At 42.6% G+C, this 16053-nt stretch overlaps 1 protein-coding gene across 1 annotated transcript; it reads left to right on the top strand.

Annotated features, from left to right (window-relative positions):
• The first annotated feature begins 812 nt into the window (after window positions 1-812).
• adora2b (adenosine A2b receptor) lies at window positions 813-10874 on the top strand. Its single transcript, XM_036525347.1, has 3 exons — window positions 813-899; window positions 1210-1696; window positions 9852-10874. Exons 2-3 carry the CDS (start codon window positions 1365-1367, stop codon window positions 10531-10533), a joined length of 1014 nt encoding a protein of 337 aa, XP_036381240.1. The 5' UTR covers window positions 813-899; window positions 1210-1364; the 3' UTR covers window positions 10534-10874.
• Window positions 10875-16053: the final 5179 nt, after the last annotated feature.

Raw genomic sequence — 16053 nt, 5'->3', positions numbered from 1 at the left:
CAAACAACTGCTGTACTGAAGGACACAGTGCCAGTAATCAAATGGAACACTTTCATGTTTGACCAGGGATTGGGTGCATATCTGTAGAAGAGTAGGAGGTGAGAGCTCACACCTTATTGATTTCACAGACTTCTTCAGAGAACTGGGAATTTTTATAGGGGAGAGAGGGGGATGTTGACAGTAAAAAACACGCGCATATTCCAGGAATAAATTGCCACTGCAATAACTGACGTTCCATGGCTAAGCACACGTAAACGATTTAACAACAGCATTTAGCCTAGGATTTAAGAGTCTGCAAAGTTTTCCGAAAAAAAAGGTGAAAGTAGAGCAATGTAAAATCCCCGTCAGTCGGTCATTCTCTGACTGTGATCAGTGGAAATAAAAACGTATTTAAATAACCGAAGATGAAGACGATTGCGTCGTATTAGGAAAGTACAGATTTCCTAATACAGCATTGTATGGCTATTACAATTTATACAATATATTATAAGCTTTCCTTAAGAGAAGAAGTGGACTTTGAATCAACAAGTGAATGAAAAACAGATGTTGTGTTTCTGTTATCCTTTCTTGAAAGGAAAAAATCCTTAGAGAGATGTAGAGATTACGCTGATCTTATGTACATCCCTAATAAATGGCTTCTTTGAAAACGCCACAAATGATGTCCCCAGCCATAGCATATTTGGATGACTAAAGAGATGCGCTACGCAGTCGGCTCCTGGGCGTGGTTATGTTTTGTGATGGGCTTTTTTTTTTATCACGCCGCTTGAAAAGCCATGTGGCGCAAGGAAGTAAACGAGACAGAGGTACCAACAGCTGCGACGTGCACATGAAGGAGGTGCTGCATAACGGACTGTGAGCAAAGCATAGCTCAGCCCCTCAACTTTCTCATTTTCCAGAAGGTAAGAAACTTTCGCACATGGCACCGAAATGTAGACTGGAAAACGCAATCGTCACCCAGTTACGGCGTGGAATGCACAGTAACATCGGCACAAGAGAGAGTACAACTCAGAGCTTTGCATGTATTTGCATTCCTCATACTGAGTCGGTGTCTATAAACATAGGTTTCAGCATACATTGAAAAACAATTTAACCAGCAAGTTTCACAACTTAGAAAACTCCCAACATGGCTGTGTCTGCATTGAGGTGTTAAACATGACGATACTGTCTGCGAAACGCATTAAATACACATTTCACTGTTTTCTTTTTTAGATGGCAGCTGCTCAGTTGGACCATATTTGTGGACTGTTACTGGACTATAGCGAACAGAGTGATTTCAGTTGATCTATGAGCTGTCTTCTTATGGATAAAATCACTGGACACTAATCATGAGACAGAGCACTTCTCGTCGACGGGTGTGATTTTTTATGCTTGCTGAAATGCCTACGTTCTACATAGTTATCGAATTAATTATTGCAGTTTTGTCAATCGCCGGCAATGTTTTGGTGTGCTGGGCTGTTGCCATAAACACTACACTTAAAAACGCCACGAACTATTTTTTGGTGTCCTTGGCTGTGGCAGATATCCTGGTTGGATGCCTGGCTATCCCCTTTGCCATCACGATCAGTATCGGACTAGAGTCGGACTTCTATGGATGTCTTTTTCTAGCCTGTTTTGTCTTGGTGTTGACCCAGAGCTCAATCTTTAGCCTTCTGGCTGTTGCAATTGACAGGTACTTGGCCGTCAAAATTCCGCTCAGGTGAGTATTTAAAGTTAAGGTTATATATTTACAGTTATGAATAACGTGCTTGCATTCCACTGGCTACTGAAATGTATTCCAAAGCGTACACAGTCGACAGGTTTTATTACTCTTTCCTATCAGAGATCCAACCCAATAATCATTTCCCCACATAAAATACGCAGGCTATGTTAGTTGTTATAAAACCGCATTTGCCCTATCTGTGTAACTGTTACCATGTTTCTTTGTGACCGTAACGTATAATAGGCCTACATTTTGTAAGACATCAGTAAGTCATTGTTAGAATTTGTAAGACTTCTATGCAAGACAAATCCATGCAAGAAAAATTCTCGGATGTTTTTGATGCCAATTGATCGCTGGATCGGCAAGAGGAACGTGTGGTTACTCTTCCAGGACATGAATGAAGATCTAGGACTTCATGCTCTTAAAATAAACACCTCTCACTTAATGATTAGTCTAATCTGATTTAAGGAGATCACGTACGAATTGTTCTCGCTAGTTAATGTATGACTGTAGACAATTCTGAAAGAGGAAATAGACGAGAAATGATGCCATCAGCTGCAACGTTACCTTAATTTCAGGACTGAAAAATGCGGCCAAACAACTTTAAGCCATGGTTTGAATCTGTCTTTGAAAGATTCACAAAAGAAAGTTCAAACAGTGTCAAGTAATTTCTGGACACCTGATCCTCTATTATTCTGTGTTCCTGTGGCCTTAAACACCACTATTTCTATTCTATTTCTTACAGGTGACTGCATCAGTATATGGCATTAATAGAACAAATCACGAGTTATATTGGCTAATTAAGTCAGGGGGATGCACCTGATGCAGTTTATTACACAAGAATGTCACTTCTGTTTCCCAGTGGTACCAATTAAGGGAAATGTATCCAGTCAGGTTTAAAAGAGACTGCTAATTGATGACAAAATTAAATACTGATTTTGTTAATTCAGTGTAAGTTAATGGTTATATTTCACTCCATTCATGTAAGTAGTGATTTTATCCTTGACTAATTTCCAAGAAAATCAATCAAACCTTTTGTAACTTACCCATACAATAATTATTAGCTTTTATTTGAAACCAATAATTGTGTGCGATGTTTCTTTGATCATGTTGAAATTTGGTTGCCGTGCAACATATACTGTTATCTTAACTGGAAAAATACAGGCCATTTGATGTGAGTGTAGATGGAATTTTGGAGGGGTCACTTTAAGAAATGGCTCAAAATGAATGGAATTTCACCTGGCATTTAGTGTGTTTTGACCACCAGTGTAGTTGGTACAACGTAGGAACATTTTGTCATGAGGATATTATAGTTCCCCTTTGCAGCTACTGTAAATAGAATGAGGCAATTTTGCATATTTCTGTGTCTTTAAATAAAACTAGTTGTCGCAGTTGTGCATGCGTATCTGTAGAGAGGCGCGGTGATTCCCAGAGGCTGGAGTGACTGTGAATTTGCTCATAGCGATACTGTGGCCCCTTGCTGCTGGCTGCCAGTTGTGGCTAATCAGATCTTGATAGCGCCCCAGCATATTCGAGTCTGGAGTTTCAACATCTGAAGCTCTGAAGCCTCCTCATCAATGGAGGATTTAGCCCATGACCTGATAATCCGGCGCACTGCCCAACAGCATGTCGGGACATACAATGCAGAAGTCAGTGGTGAAGGCTGGAGTAGCTGTAGCAATGGATGGGGCACTGTGAAAGACTCAATTTAAAGGCTTTCAGGCAAAATTCCTAATCGTGCTGCAATGTTGATTAGATGCTTGTGTGGCAATGTTTAACTGGCTTTCCCCCTGAGGAGACTAGAGACTGATGTTGGGCAAACTCCAGCCAAAGTGGAACTGGAGAACTCACGAAACACAGTTAACAGTGACATGCTGGTCGTTTTCTTCTAATGTGATTAATGTGCCTTCAGAGTGAAATAAGTCATGACTCTTTTGAGAATAATTTCCCACTGTGCTGATGTTGTGATGAAGTTGAGAATACATAAAGAATGAAGAATTTCCACAACAAGCAAAGTCATTTGGTAACAGTGATATTTGTGTGGTACACATTTATTTTCCGTGTTGAGGGGTTTCTCAGTCAAACAATTCCAGGTTTGTGACGATGCTAGTAAAATGTGTGACTAGTTTTCTTAGGTTAGTGTTTGTGCATCAAATCTGCTAGTGAATAAAAAAAAGATCAATGAAGTAATGAAACATTCAGACAAAATAAGAGCAAAACATGACTTAAAAAGCACCATATTATGAAGCCTCTACTGCGATGCATTTAGTTCACCAGGAAATGCAGTGACTATCAAAGGCTGCATCTGCAAACAGCCATTTATGTGCGTAATTAAATGGATGAAGATAACATACTACTAAATATTGAATGTTACTGACACATCAAATTTTGTGCCAGACTGAGGCTGAGAGTTATGTTGATTTTTACTTAAAATCAGAGTCAGGAGGTGTAACCTTTTTTGTTTTGTTGTCACTATGGAAGTAGTTATTGCCAGCTTTATAGCCAGGTTGTGGAGATTGTTGCCTTTGCTGACTGGCCTGTAGTATTTAATAGCTGTCTCCCTAGCTTTAGTTAAAGGGCAGCTTGAAATGGTCTAAAATATTATTAAAATGAGCTGCTCGTTTTCTTATTTTAATATTTGAGATTAAATGTTTGATTTAAAATTCTGTACTAAATAAAAAAAAAAAAAAACAGCCGTAAGCCTTTAAAATAGGTAACTGACATGACCGTGATCAAGACGTTGTTGAAAGTATGTCTGTACCCGAGCACAGCCACACATTTCAAGCGGCGATGAGCAGTAGAAAGGCACTCCATAAAAGGGGCTTGGATGTTCAGGCTAACGTCGTCCTTTTCGGCAGGGCAGGGTGAGCTTAGGTCTTCAAATCAATTACTCTGTTCCCCTGAGACCCTGAAATCTGCTGCTCGATCAATAAACAACTGCCAAGCGTGATTTATTGATGCATCACCAGGTGCAGCCAGAAGCCACCGATGTGGCGCTCAGTCCATCATCGCCTCTTTAGCATTCAATTACGAGGGACGCGATTGTCGGGGCTACCCAGCGGCTAGCGCTAAAACCTTTGCTGTTTTCTTGTGCATTTAATTACCCACTGTACATGAAGGATAGCGACACGAGTGGCATTATAGCTTTTGAGGGAAATGCGAAAAGAAGGCAACCCCAAATGTGGTTAGCAGGTAATTCAATCCCCGCTAAAACATAGCATCCTCCCATGCTCGCAGCACTGAGATGACATCATTGTGTTACTGCAGCATCACATCGGCACTTGTGTGAATATCATGTGGCAGCTGGAATCACACTGATGTGGCATGATTTTCCATATGTTCCAGCTCAAAAAGAGTGGTTTCCCAGCTGGTAGCAGGAGTGCAAGAATTGTGCTTCACTACCATCGACATGAGCCAAAGCCCAGAATACACACATGCGTCTTACACAGTATTTTCGCCCGTTTCCAAAGATTTTCAGAATTTTGGTAAACATATGCCTTTCTTTCATCTTGAGCCTTGATTCAAGTGGAAGTAAACCTGGAAATAGAATTTGCCGTACAGCTGAGGGGGCAAGAGAACCAGGATGACCCTCTGTTTCACCCGTCAAAAACTCCCAGTTTTCCCAGGCCCCTGCTCTTTTCTCTTGGTTACAAAGAACCCGGACTCTGCCAAGTGAGCCAGCCTGCTTTTAGACTCCTACAGCTGAACAGGCTCTTTGACTGAATTGTGAGTTTGCCAAACTAAGATTACAATAATCTGGCCACCAATCGCGCTTACATTGAAGTGGCTTCACGTGCTGCACCAAGGTTATCATTCCTAGGAGCGCTAAATCATAAACTGTGAAGAGAATTTAGTCGATGAATCAATCTCGTTTCCTCTCATCAAACCACACATATAAATATTAGATAAGATATAAATCTATAAATATTCACAATTAAGTCACTCGCATGAAAAAAGCATTTTTGCTGGGGAAGCAAGCCCCACAGTGTAAATGACAGGAACAGATGACTGCAGAAATCAAGCAGTTCTAGAGTACGACATAAAACATTTTAGCATTTGGTGAAAGGGTAGACAAAAAGATGTAAGCCTTTTACATAATCTCAAATGAATCCCATCCAGTATATACAACTCATATGCTTTCTTTTGAATTTCATATCATGTGCCAGTTCGGACCTTGGTTAAGATAAATCTGTGACAGGGCAATGCTGAGAAAGCGGTGAAGATCCCTGCGCCTTTAACGGCCATGGGTTTATTTACACAGTGTCTGGCAAGGGTTTGTGGCCCAGGCGGAAACAGAAGAACAGTGGGGTTATAAATGGGATTATGGGATTGGGAAGGAGTGAGAGATGGGATGCCAGAGTGCTGTTGTCATGCCAGGATTAATCCATTCACTGCATTCATTGGCCGCTGAGAGAATTCCGGCAGCCCCATTAAAGAGCCGTCCTCGCCAGTTACTGACTGCCAGCCGGCGGCTCAAGTGACACATGGAGAGACCCTCTCAGACAGGCAGGGCAGCCCCATCATTGCCTGCATGCGCGTCCTCTCCAGGACTCGTCCTGACAGGATCATCTGCAGTGTATTCATTATTAATGGCCGACGCACTCAGCTCAAAGCAGAGCCTCGCACACATGGAAAAAAAGAATAAAAATGGCCCAAAGCCTTCAAGTAACTATGGTGACTGATCTGCTCCTAAACTGTGCAAAAGTGTGTCAAGTACGCTAATGTGTGGAAGGATACATTTTTTGGGGTATAAATTCAGTTTTATCATCAGTCTGGAGCTAACTACTGCTAGCCCCATTTCCACAAACTGAAAATGCCATTCACACAAGATTAGTTTCCCTGTGGTACCCAAAGTATTAACAGAATCTGTATCCACCTTGATAGCTGTAGCCCTCTGTGAATTCAGTCTCTGTGGAGACTGGTGGTTGCTGTGCTATATTGTTTTTCTGAGCTTTTCACAGAAACCCCCTTGGGTTATGGTTTCCCGCGATTTGTCACGATTCTTTTGAATAACATCTAGTTTGAAGCCGTGGACTCACAGCGTCAGTGATTCACCTTCTGTAGTACAGTAAAACTTGAAAATGAATTCAGTTTCCTGTGTGAAGAGTGAAATTGGCAAGGTTCTCCATCCAAATACCAACAATTTATTTAGTCCTTTCAAATCAAGGCTCTTTTCAAAAGGAAGCAAAGCAAGCTAATAATTTGAGCAATTGAATGTTTATTAAGTCAAATATCTGAGATGTAAATGTTAGGTTTGGTTGTTATCAGATGTTTGAGGCAGCAGTGTGGTGCTGTGTTACTGTAGTGTTTTGGGGACCTTGACCTGAAACTAGAAGGTCGTTGAATCAAAACCTCAGGGGCGGTACTGTTGTAGTACCCTTGAGCAATTCACTTAATATAAAATGATAAAATGTAAGCCACCGTATGTAGGTTGTCCTGGATATGCACTTAAAGTAATGCAGAGTATGAGGAGGTCTGGCTTGGCTGGGCATGAGATGCAGAGGCAGTGTAAGATAGGGGTGGCTCAGTGGCCAGCCTCCGCTGCAGTGCATGCAGGTCACTGGCCCATGACAGTTGGTGGCCGTTCCTAACTGATGACAGTCTTGTTCCTCTGTCCTTCCTGCTGTCACAAAGAGGATCTGAGTGACAAACAACATGCACAGGGGAAGTAAAGTCCCTCTTCTTTTGAACACATTATTTTCATTGCAGTACTTCAAACGTATGCCACTTCCTGTTTTCGAAGCCTGGCAACAGAGCTTGACTAACTTTTCTGTGTTTCCATCAATTGATTTCTAGGAGTAAAATGTAGGTCATTGGTGTGAGGGTTGCTCCAACTTATGCAAATGTCCACTTGACGCCTACTTGCTAAGATAAACCAGCAGGTTGAACCCACCCCTACCAGATGAAGATTAATGAGTTGCACCATGAGGATTAGATCATACATCTGAAGTCTGATGTCATATTGGCAGAAAGTCAGGCAATGCAACCATTAAGCAATCATTCTGTTCCACTTCATACAAGTGTTCTGCATTGATTTTAATTACTGTGTGCACTGCGACTAGAGAATAGAAATATACAGCTTATACATCAGTGTAAGGTATGCAGGCTAGACTTGTACACAATCCTACATATGTGCAAGCATTCCTGCACAATGGTTAGGCTGCTGTAAGAAAACCACTAAGTATGTAAGCAGTATGCTACACCCTTTTTGACTCGTGTACAATGTCAGGTATTAAAAAGTGTTGAGCACCAGGATTTGGTTTGTTCCATTCAATTGCTGGACATTTCTGGACATTTTGCTGTCATTTAACCATGTAGACTGCAAATGAATCCACATCCAAGAAGACTAAGTTGACTTGAACAGTTTCGTAACAATTTAACATATAGCACTTTTCCTTACGATCCTAACACCTAGCTGCACTTCTTAGAAAACACTGTGTTGTCTCTGTTTCAGGAAGGTCTTGACAGCTAGTACATGTAGACAGGTAAGTTGACAGCTTCAGAAGCAGACATTTCTAAACTTTGTTTTATCACAGTTCTTTTAAGAACCATAGGATCTAGTTCTCTACTGGACAAAGTGATAATTGGCTTGGCAGCTAATTGGCTATTTGTAGTCAATGCTCTAGTTGGTTTATAAGTGGAACGGGTTTCTAGGAACATTGTGCATGTTGCAAGGAAGCTTAGAAGTCTTAAGGCACATGGGTGTAGACTTGTGGAGTGGGACCCCTTTATCTGCTAGACACAGAGGACCAAATTATCACTGATATCAGGGCCACTGATATCCCCACCTTCTTGCACCCACATTGCTGTTATCTGAAGAATGAATTCCACTTGATAGCACTGCACTGTGTTATGAAATACAGTAAATATCATTTTCTGTATGGAAACCACAGAACTCACCCATATGTTGCAAGCAGCCAGATCCATAGTTCAAATCTGAGGGAGTCCACTATGGAAAGCACCAGAAATCTGAAGGATTCTCGATAATACGAAACATGAAGAAGTGGGTTTTTGTTTTAATTCACATTTGATACCTACTCTGAGTCTCTACACATGTTGTTATCCTACTCAAAGCTTTGTGTTCTTTCAGACAGCAGTATTTCAGAAAGATTAGACTGCATTGGTTATATCGGAGATTCATTTCCTTTGAATAAACCCATGTAGAAATGTCAGCTACAGTGTGAACTTTCAGGTCACAGATTGAATAGGTAGAAGGGAGTTTCACATTTGTATGTCATTTCCAATCATCTGGATGTGAGTCACAGAACATAAATCTCCCGTTTTATGGGTTGCACATAAAAAAACGTTTCAAACTATGGACATCTTAATTTACAAAGCCTTGTAAATACATTTCGTAAAATGTTACAAACTATGAATTCATGACTGTGGAAGCGTTGGCAAGCTGTCAAAACGTTACTCAGCTACAATAATGTGCCACAGTGATGTTAAATCAAAATGCTTTGTACCCGTCTCCTCACAAGCTGGGTCTTCCTTTGAGAGAGGGAACACTGCTAACATGTGCTGCAGTATGCATGCCAGAGCCCTTCTGTGATGTCCGTCCAGTGAGACAATCTGTATGTTTTGAGAGTAAGCTCTCAGCTACAGAAGGCAGCTTGGAGCATAAAATTACAAATGTGTGTTCTACATAGCACCTGTTGTATATTTAGTAAGTAAGCACAGTAATCCTAAACCAAGATACATTTTTGCTGTTGAAAACCTCTCAGTGCGTGTCAGTGTCGTTTTAATTTAATCAAGTCTGAGGCATGATTTCCAAGTGCCGCCAGAACAGAATTGCATTCCCACGGAATTGCCATGTCTGGGATTTTTGCAGCAAAAGCACCACCATAAGGAGCTTGCGGTCACACAGGGCACCCACTAAGCTCAGAACGTCAGTGTAAAAATAGTTTACACTCCAGCAAGAAACACCCACACTACCACAGTAACTGAATTTATTTGTATTCATCTGGTTGTATTACACTTAATTGTAATGGAAGTGTGATGGTTACAACGGAAAGTCCTTAGTTATCATATGAGTCACCCTCACATTTGCTGCTATGAGTAAGGCAGTAAAGAGTTTTTCATTTCAAATAAAAATGATATGCCACCTCAAGTCAGTCTCAACTCCTCCCTCTACCCTCCTTCACTTGAACAGATACAAGGAGCTCATGACGGGCAAGAGGGCCAGGGAAATCATCGCCATCCTTTGGATCCTGTCCTTTGTCATCGGCCTCATTCCGTTCCTGGGGTGGAACAAGAAGCAGACGGCATGCCAGAACGCCAGCCTCGCCAAGAACGCCAGCAACAGCAGCTGCCAGCTCCTCTGCTTCTTCGAGAGCGTGGTGGACATGAGCTACATGGTCTACTTCAACTTCTTCGGCTGCGTGCTGCTGCCGCTGCTCATCATGCTGGGCATCTACATCAAGATCTTCAACGTGGCGCGCCGGCAGCTGCGGCAGATCGAGCTCAAGTGCATCAACGGCGAGAACTCGCACAGCCTGCTGCAGCGCGAGATCCGCGCCGCCAAGTCGCTCTCCATCATCGTGGGCCTCTTCGCCCTCTGCTGGCTGCCCGTGCACATCCTCAACTGCCTGACGCTCTTCTACAACCGGCTGGCCAAGCCCCCCTCCGTCATGTACGTGGCCATCGTCCTGTCGCACGCCAACTCGGCCGTCAACCCCATCATCTACGCCTACCGCATCCAGGACTTCAGGAACACCTTCCGCAAGATCCTCTCCAAACACGTCCTGTGCCGCAAGGACGAGCTGTACCTGAGCTCCAACGGCAGCACGCGGAACAAAGACCAGATCAACATGACCATCGACCCCTTGCTATAGGGGGTCGCTCCAGTTTGGGTCATTTTTAAATGCCAATCAAAGTGCGGTGAGAAATGTTTACAGATCAATATGGGATACAAGGTGTGAACTGCCATGACAAACGCTGAGCACAATGCCTTGGGAGGAGGATTGTAATTTATGAAGTATGTAAAAAAAAAAAAAAAAAAACACAGGGGCAGGTGGTGCGAATGGGGTTTGACCCTTTCCTGTGCATCTTAATCTGAAGGAAATCCAGGTGTTGTAGAAGGTAAGGGTGTAAACTGGACCAGCAGGACAGTGATGACCAGTCTTCTGAGATTAAATTATTGACCAGTATCCTACCCCCCACTCCCCAACCCAAAACCCCAAACCAATGTTGTCCTCGAGTACGAAACTTGAAGTTTCTTTTTTTTTTTCTTGGCCTTAATGTTGTCGGAGGAATAATACGCAGCAGGTGCTCACTATTTCCTTCCTCGTTGTCTGGTTTCTTTCTTTCTTTAATTTACTGGTCTGTTGCATTGAAATGAAAGTGTGGCAAATGTGTGCATTTTAAAATATGGCAAGGGCCACACATGACAGAGTACTACAGAAAACGAGACACATGGAACAGTACCAATGGGCTTTGTAAATATGAAACACCCACAGAGAAGCTCATATTGATAACAGCAGTGAAACTTTCAGCTGCCAGTGAAGAATGTAGAGAGAAAAGGAATATGCTTGGATCTCCAATCCAAGGTATCCAGATTCTTAGAGTGACTTATCAATTTAAGTTAAAAGAAACTGCTGTCATGTGATATTAGGGAAAAACACTTGTGCACATAAGCAGTTGTATTTTGTCGTACACTTACGTGATGTGAATGAATTGGTTTGAATTTTGTGTATCTGTGGTACATAAATGTTGATTTAGAAAGCTCAGGAATAAGTCACATGGGTTGACTGTGAAACTAAATCCCACAATACAATTCACAGAAGATATTTATGTGTGCAACTCTTTGGCGACATGAAAATTTGGTACATTACCAATTGTTAATATTGGAAAATGTAATGTCTCGTTATTCAAAACACATTTTTTTCTCCTGGTAAGACAGAGAGACAACATTTGTTTTCATTTTACAAATTCATGTTCTATTTAATTCCATTTCACATTTAAACGAATATAAATTCCTTACACCGTATGTACTGTAAATTACAATTTCTGTTTTACTGAGAAAGTCACACATAAACATCTGCTGCAATGTATGAATATGAAATTGCCAGAAAAACTTACAATGCACAGTAGTACTTACCTGAAGGCAAACTACGCTTTACTTGTTGAAACCAGTATCTTTAGAGACCTGCAGTAGAGGATGTTTTAGTAACAAACAGCAAATACTGAATGTTTCCACTCTGAAACTCTCCAGCAGTCCCTAACATTCAGGCCTTTGACTAAGCCACCCCACTCCCCCCCCAACTAAATCCAACCCATAGTCCTTCCCTACTGATGCTTTACTTCTGGCACTGTTTGTCATTGAAATGTCAACAACTTCCAGTTTCGCTCGAATGGCAAAACAAATGGGCAGCGTTTCCAGTGGGAGACAGTGTATCGCCCCTGACACAAGCCAGACAGCGCTAGCACTCAGTGCTGTCGGGCCAGGAAATTGCCCATCTTCCTCCGTTTGCTATTATGTTGCTACCGCACGATGAACTCCGTATACCGATGGTGGCACGGTTCATCAAGGAAATATGCATGTTAGGCAGCAGACCTATAACATTTCCTCTTCCTATTTATTTATTCCTAAAACAAATACACACACTACTACTACGAGAGGTTCGTGTGGAAGCCTCCTGAACGAATAAAGAATGTGAACACTACGCAGACTCAGAGCCGCCGAGTAGAAACCGTGAGCCTCCAGTTGGGAGTCAGAGGAAGGGGGTCATGCTTTTCGGCACTGAGCTCACAGAGGACTGACGCTTGCAGCCTCAGGTGTGTTTATGGGGGACGGCTCGGCGCTCCCTGCACAATTTAAACTGCACTACTGTGCCACAGGCACGTGCTAACAGAAGCCTTCCTGCGGTCTGTCAGAGTAACTGACGCTGTCGCACGAGGGGCGAGTGTTGCACTGCTGCGTCCTCCAGGGAACCATGGCACTGCACCTCCCTACCACAGTGCTAACCTGGCCCATGTCACGAGCCAATCCGCAAGCCACGAGACGCCGTGATGGATGTTCCGCTTTGTTTTGGTCTGTATGTTACAGCTTCTAAAAACAAGAAGAAAAAAAGATAAGCAGCCCCCCCACAAAGAAACTACAGTGTGTGGGCCGTCTTGCTTTCTCAGCTTGGAAGAGAGAAATTCGGTCTCGCGGACATCTGACTTCCGTTAAACGGAACTAACCGACACGGCGTTCTTTAAAGATCAACCCTTAACGTGTGACAGCAGCTTCATTTCATGTAAATCACACTGGGCTGATTGATGGCATTTTTAACGGAAAGTATTAAGCGGTTAAGTGTCCAGTGGTTCGATCAATTTAATGAGTGTACCTTTACCATGACAGGGAAGGTCACCACACAAACTGATGAAGCGATTGGAAAAAAGAATTCCTTCCAAACAGACCAAAAAAAGCCTTTCTGACCATGTTACAACAAACACACCTCCTTAACCCGAATGTTGGATCTTGCATTTGATCAAACTGTGGCAGTCATCTTATAATGTCTTCATGAGGGGAAACATACTCATAGTGACACATTGATTACAGTGGATTTTAATGTCCAGACTAAAAAAAATGATTATTGCTATTATTGCTGCAAAGAGATGTAGTGGCTTACAGTACATTTTCATATGTACAGAAGGCTTACATTTCAAAGATGAAATAAGTGTTTTCGGAGTATGTATATCACCTTTTAAAAAATGGATTGGGCCTCGGTGACAGTATTTTTCATCAGCTTTTCCTGTGCCGTGTCACAAATTCAGGGCCGAAATGCAACCGAGTCAGCGGACAAAAACCTCCAGTTAATTCACGTGCAGATGTAATTGGCATCTGTGCTGCACCGTAGGAGTATTAAACCTTTTCATTTTCAGGACAATCCACTGTATGTACAGCAAGCATGTTCTGTGGGGTCAGCCATTTTGCCTTTTTAAAAGTGACAGGGAAAAAAGGCAGGGCATGCTTAGTGGAACTCTGTCTTGAGAAAAGACTAAATGGGTTTCATTACATGTATTTTTAACATGTTTCAGTATTGACACTGAGCAGTGTGTACTGAGGTTCATGCTATGATAGCGTTTTGTGTTCTCTGGCCAAGAAAGATTATCGCATCACAACATAGTTACTGCAACTGTAAACTAGTACTGTTATTTAACAAAAGAAATCCTATGTATGGTGACTTATTTTGTTAATAAAAGCTATGTTTGAGTAAAAAAAATCTGTGTTTTATTTTAAAACATGTATTAAAGTAAAGAAGCACAACTCCATGCCTCCAGTGTTTACAATTCAGACTAGTTAGGGAAGGAAACAGTATTATTGGACATTCCAGTTCAGGGGAGTTGCTCTGGTTTCTTAGGTTCCCAAGTGACTCAATATTTAAGGTGTTTGTCTTGAATGCAAGTTGAGTTCCACTGCCGGGTTCAATCCCAGCCGTGTCCTGAGTCGAGGATTTCTGGGAGCCAACGGCGGCAGAAAAAAAACTTGCTTCATTCCACCAGAGATAGGGATGGGTAGGTCTGCGACGGTGTCCTTGTTTCATGGCTCTCAAGCAAGCTGTGATTCATCAGGCACCAGACTGTTACTTGGATGACATCAGCAGAGAGGCACCGATCCTCCAATGAGCACCCACTCTGCTGTAGTACACTGTATGACTTGCAGTGTGAAAAATAGCTGTGGGCTGCGTGCAAGTGCATCGGAGGATGGCGTCCATTTTTCCTCAGTGCTTTTGTTCAGGAGAAGCGGTTTTCACGGCGAGACGAGCCTGGCGTACATCTGGCAATCCCAAAATAGGGTTGCATATAGGGGAAAAAAAACATTAATTAAAAAATGTGGTTTCCGCATCATCAGCCCAGGTTTTCTTACGACCTTTTTGGAGAGCAGGCTAAAAGCTGTTGCATGTAGAAACCTTCAGGAGCCTCCGGTGCGAAAGCGAGCTTGCGAGCGAGCGTGCTTGGCGTGTTGGCCGTGCGGCCACTGCCGGCGCTGTATGTGTTACAGTAAGCAAGGGGAATGAGGCCAAGCCTAACAGACAGAGCCCACCAGAGGACGACCAGACCTACAAGGCAAACAAAACTGGCCGCTTGAGTTTTCTGTCTAATCACTACCACCACAGTTACACAGACAAATGTCAGAGTGACAGGCAGCTGCAATAACGTTTCCATGGATACCCCCTTCCTTTCAGTGCAGTCCAGCATCACATTGTGGTCTGAACTTTTCTGTCTGCTTTCTTCATGGAACGAGCAACAATCACTGCATTCAGCAAGTTCACATGGCCGCATTAGAAAGCAAATTAGCAAGCAGACACTTAACAGCTTACACAATAAGAGTGTTTATGTGTAAGGAGTATGTGTGCTTTAAAAGGGCAGTTAAAGTCTGCAGACGGCACAAGTTCTGATGTTTTAATGGCGTTTTATGGTTTGTTGCCTCAAGAGTAAACTAATAGACATTCAGGTCACAATGCAGTGCCCAAGGGAAAAATCTTTTTGGAAACCAATAAACTAAACCATCTTTCCAAAGTAATTGTTCCAAGCTGGCAACAGAGTCAGAAAGCCGCCTTCAAATAAAATTAACTTAATCTGGTGATAATCTCCCACGCTCAGTGACCTGATGTGCATTTCACGCACCAAACACAAAGATGATCAAAATGTGCCCTCCACGAAAAAGCAAAACTGCTCCATGTTCTGGACTGCTGAACTTCATTGGGGCTGAAATGTTTCATTGATCCAATCAGGCAGATTAATCAATGAACGCTTCAAGATGACTTTTTAAACTGATGTGTGATTTTTTAATTACTCATGTAATTTTGTTTTTTTTGATAATAGATTGGTGACTGAAAGTTCAATTGAGGACAGTGAGCCCTTCTTTCAAATTAAACAGTCTTCAATTTTCAAGAAATCAAGTTTTGTGGTCTAGTCTGGGGAAAACAGTTTAAACACGGTGTGTTTGATCTCTTACCATTTTAACATCACCATCAGAAGTGAACTCTATCAGGCAAATCCACTCGCAAGTCCGACAGCCCATTCTTGTAATGTCATGAATGTCAGACTTCCCTAAAATGGCTGAATAGGTGTTGGGAGGCTGTCTTGTAAGTCAGAGTCTGCAGGATATTCATTAAGTGTATGTCCCCCATCAGGCTGCAGACCCATGCAGCATCCGCAGCTTTGGGTCTGGGGCGGAGGTCTGAATACAGGGCCGCGCTGCACAGTTAGGCCGCAGCTGCACAAGCAGGGGGATGAGCATGGAATGACCCCTGGGAGCTGCAGGCATCTCTCAGCTCGCGAAGCAGCCCAGCCGGGATACAAGCTTTAAAAAGAAAAGCGCTTGTGCGGAGCGCATGTCCGTGTGCTCCTGGGCCAGCGGGGGC

Source organism: Megalops cyprinoides, chromosome 3 (assembly GCF_013368585.1).
Source record: "Megalops cyprinoides isolate fMegCyp1 chromosome 3, fMegCyp1.pri, whole genome shotgun sequence".
NCBI classification, from domain to species: Eukaryota; Metazoa; Chordata; class Actinopteri; order Elopiformes; family Megalopidae; genus Megalops; species Megalops cyprinoides.
The sequence above is the reverse complement of the archived record's forward strand: the minus strand, read 5'-3'. Positions and strand labels throughout refer to the sequence as shown.

What these genes read in the sequence shown, in the direction of transcription:
- adora2b (XM_036525347.1), top strand. Translation starts at nt 1,365, where the DNA reads ATGCTTGCTGAAATGCCTACGTTCTACATAGTTATCGAATTAATTATT. An exon ending in GCCGTCAAAATTCCGCTCAG is followed by an intron (nt 1,697 to 9,851) that starts GTGAGTATTTAA and finishes TCACTTGAACAG; the next exon opens with ATACAAGGAGCTCATGACGG.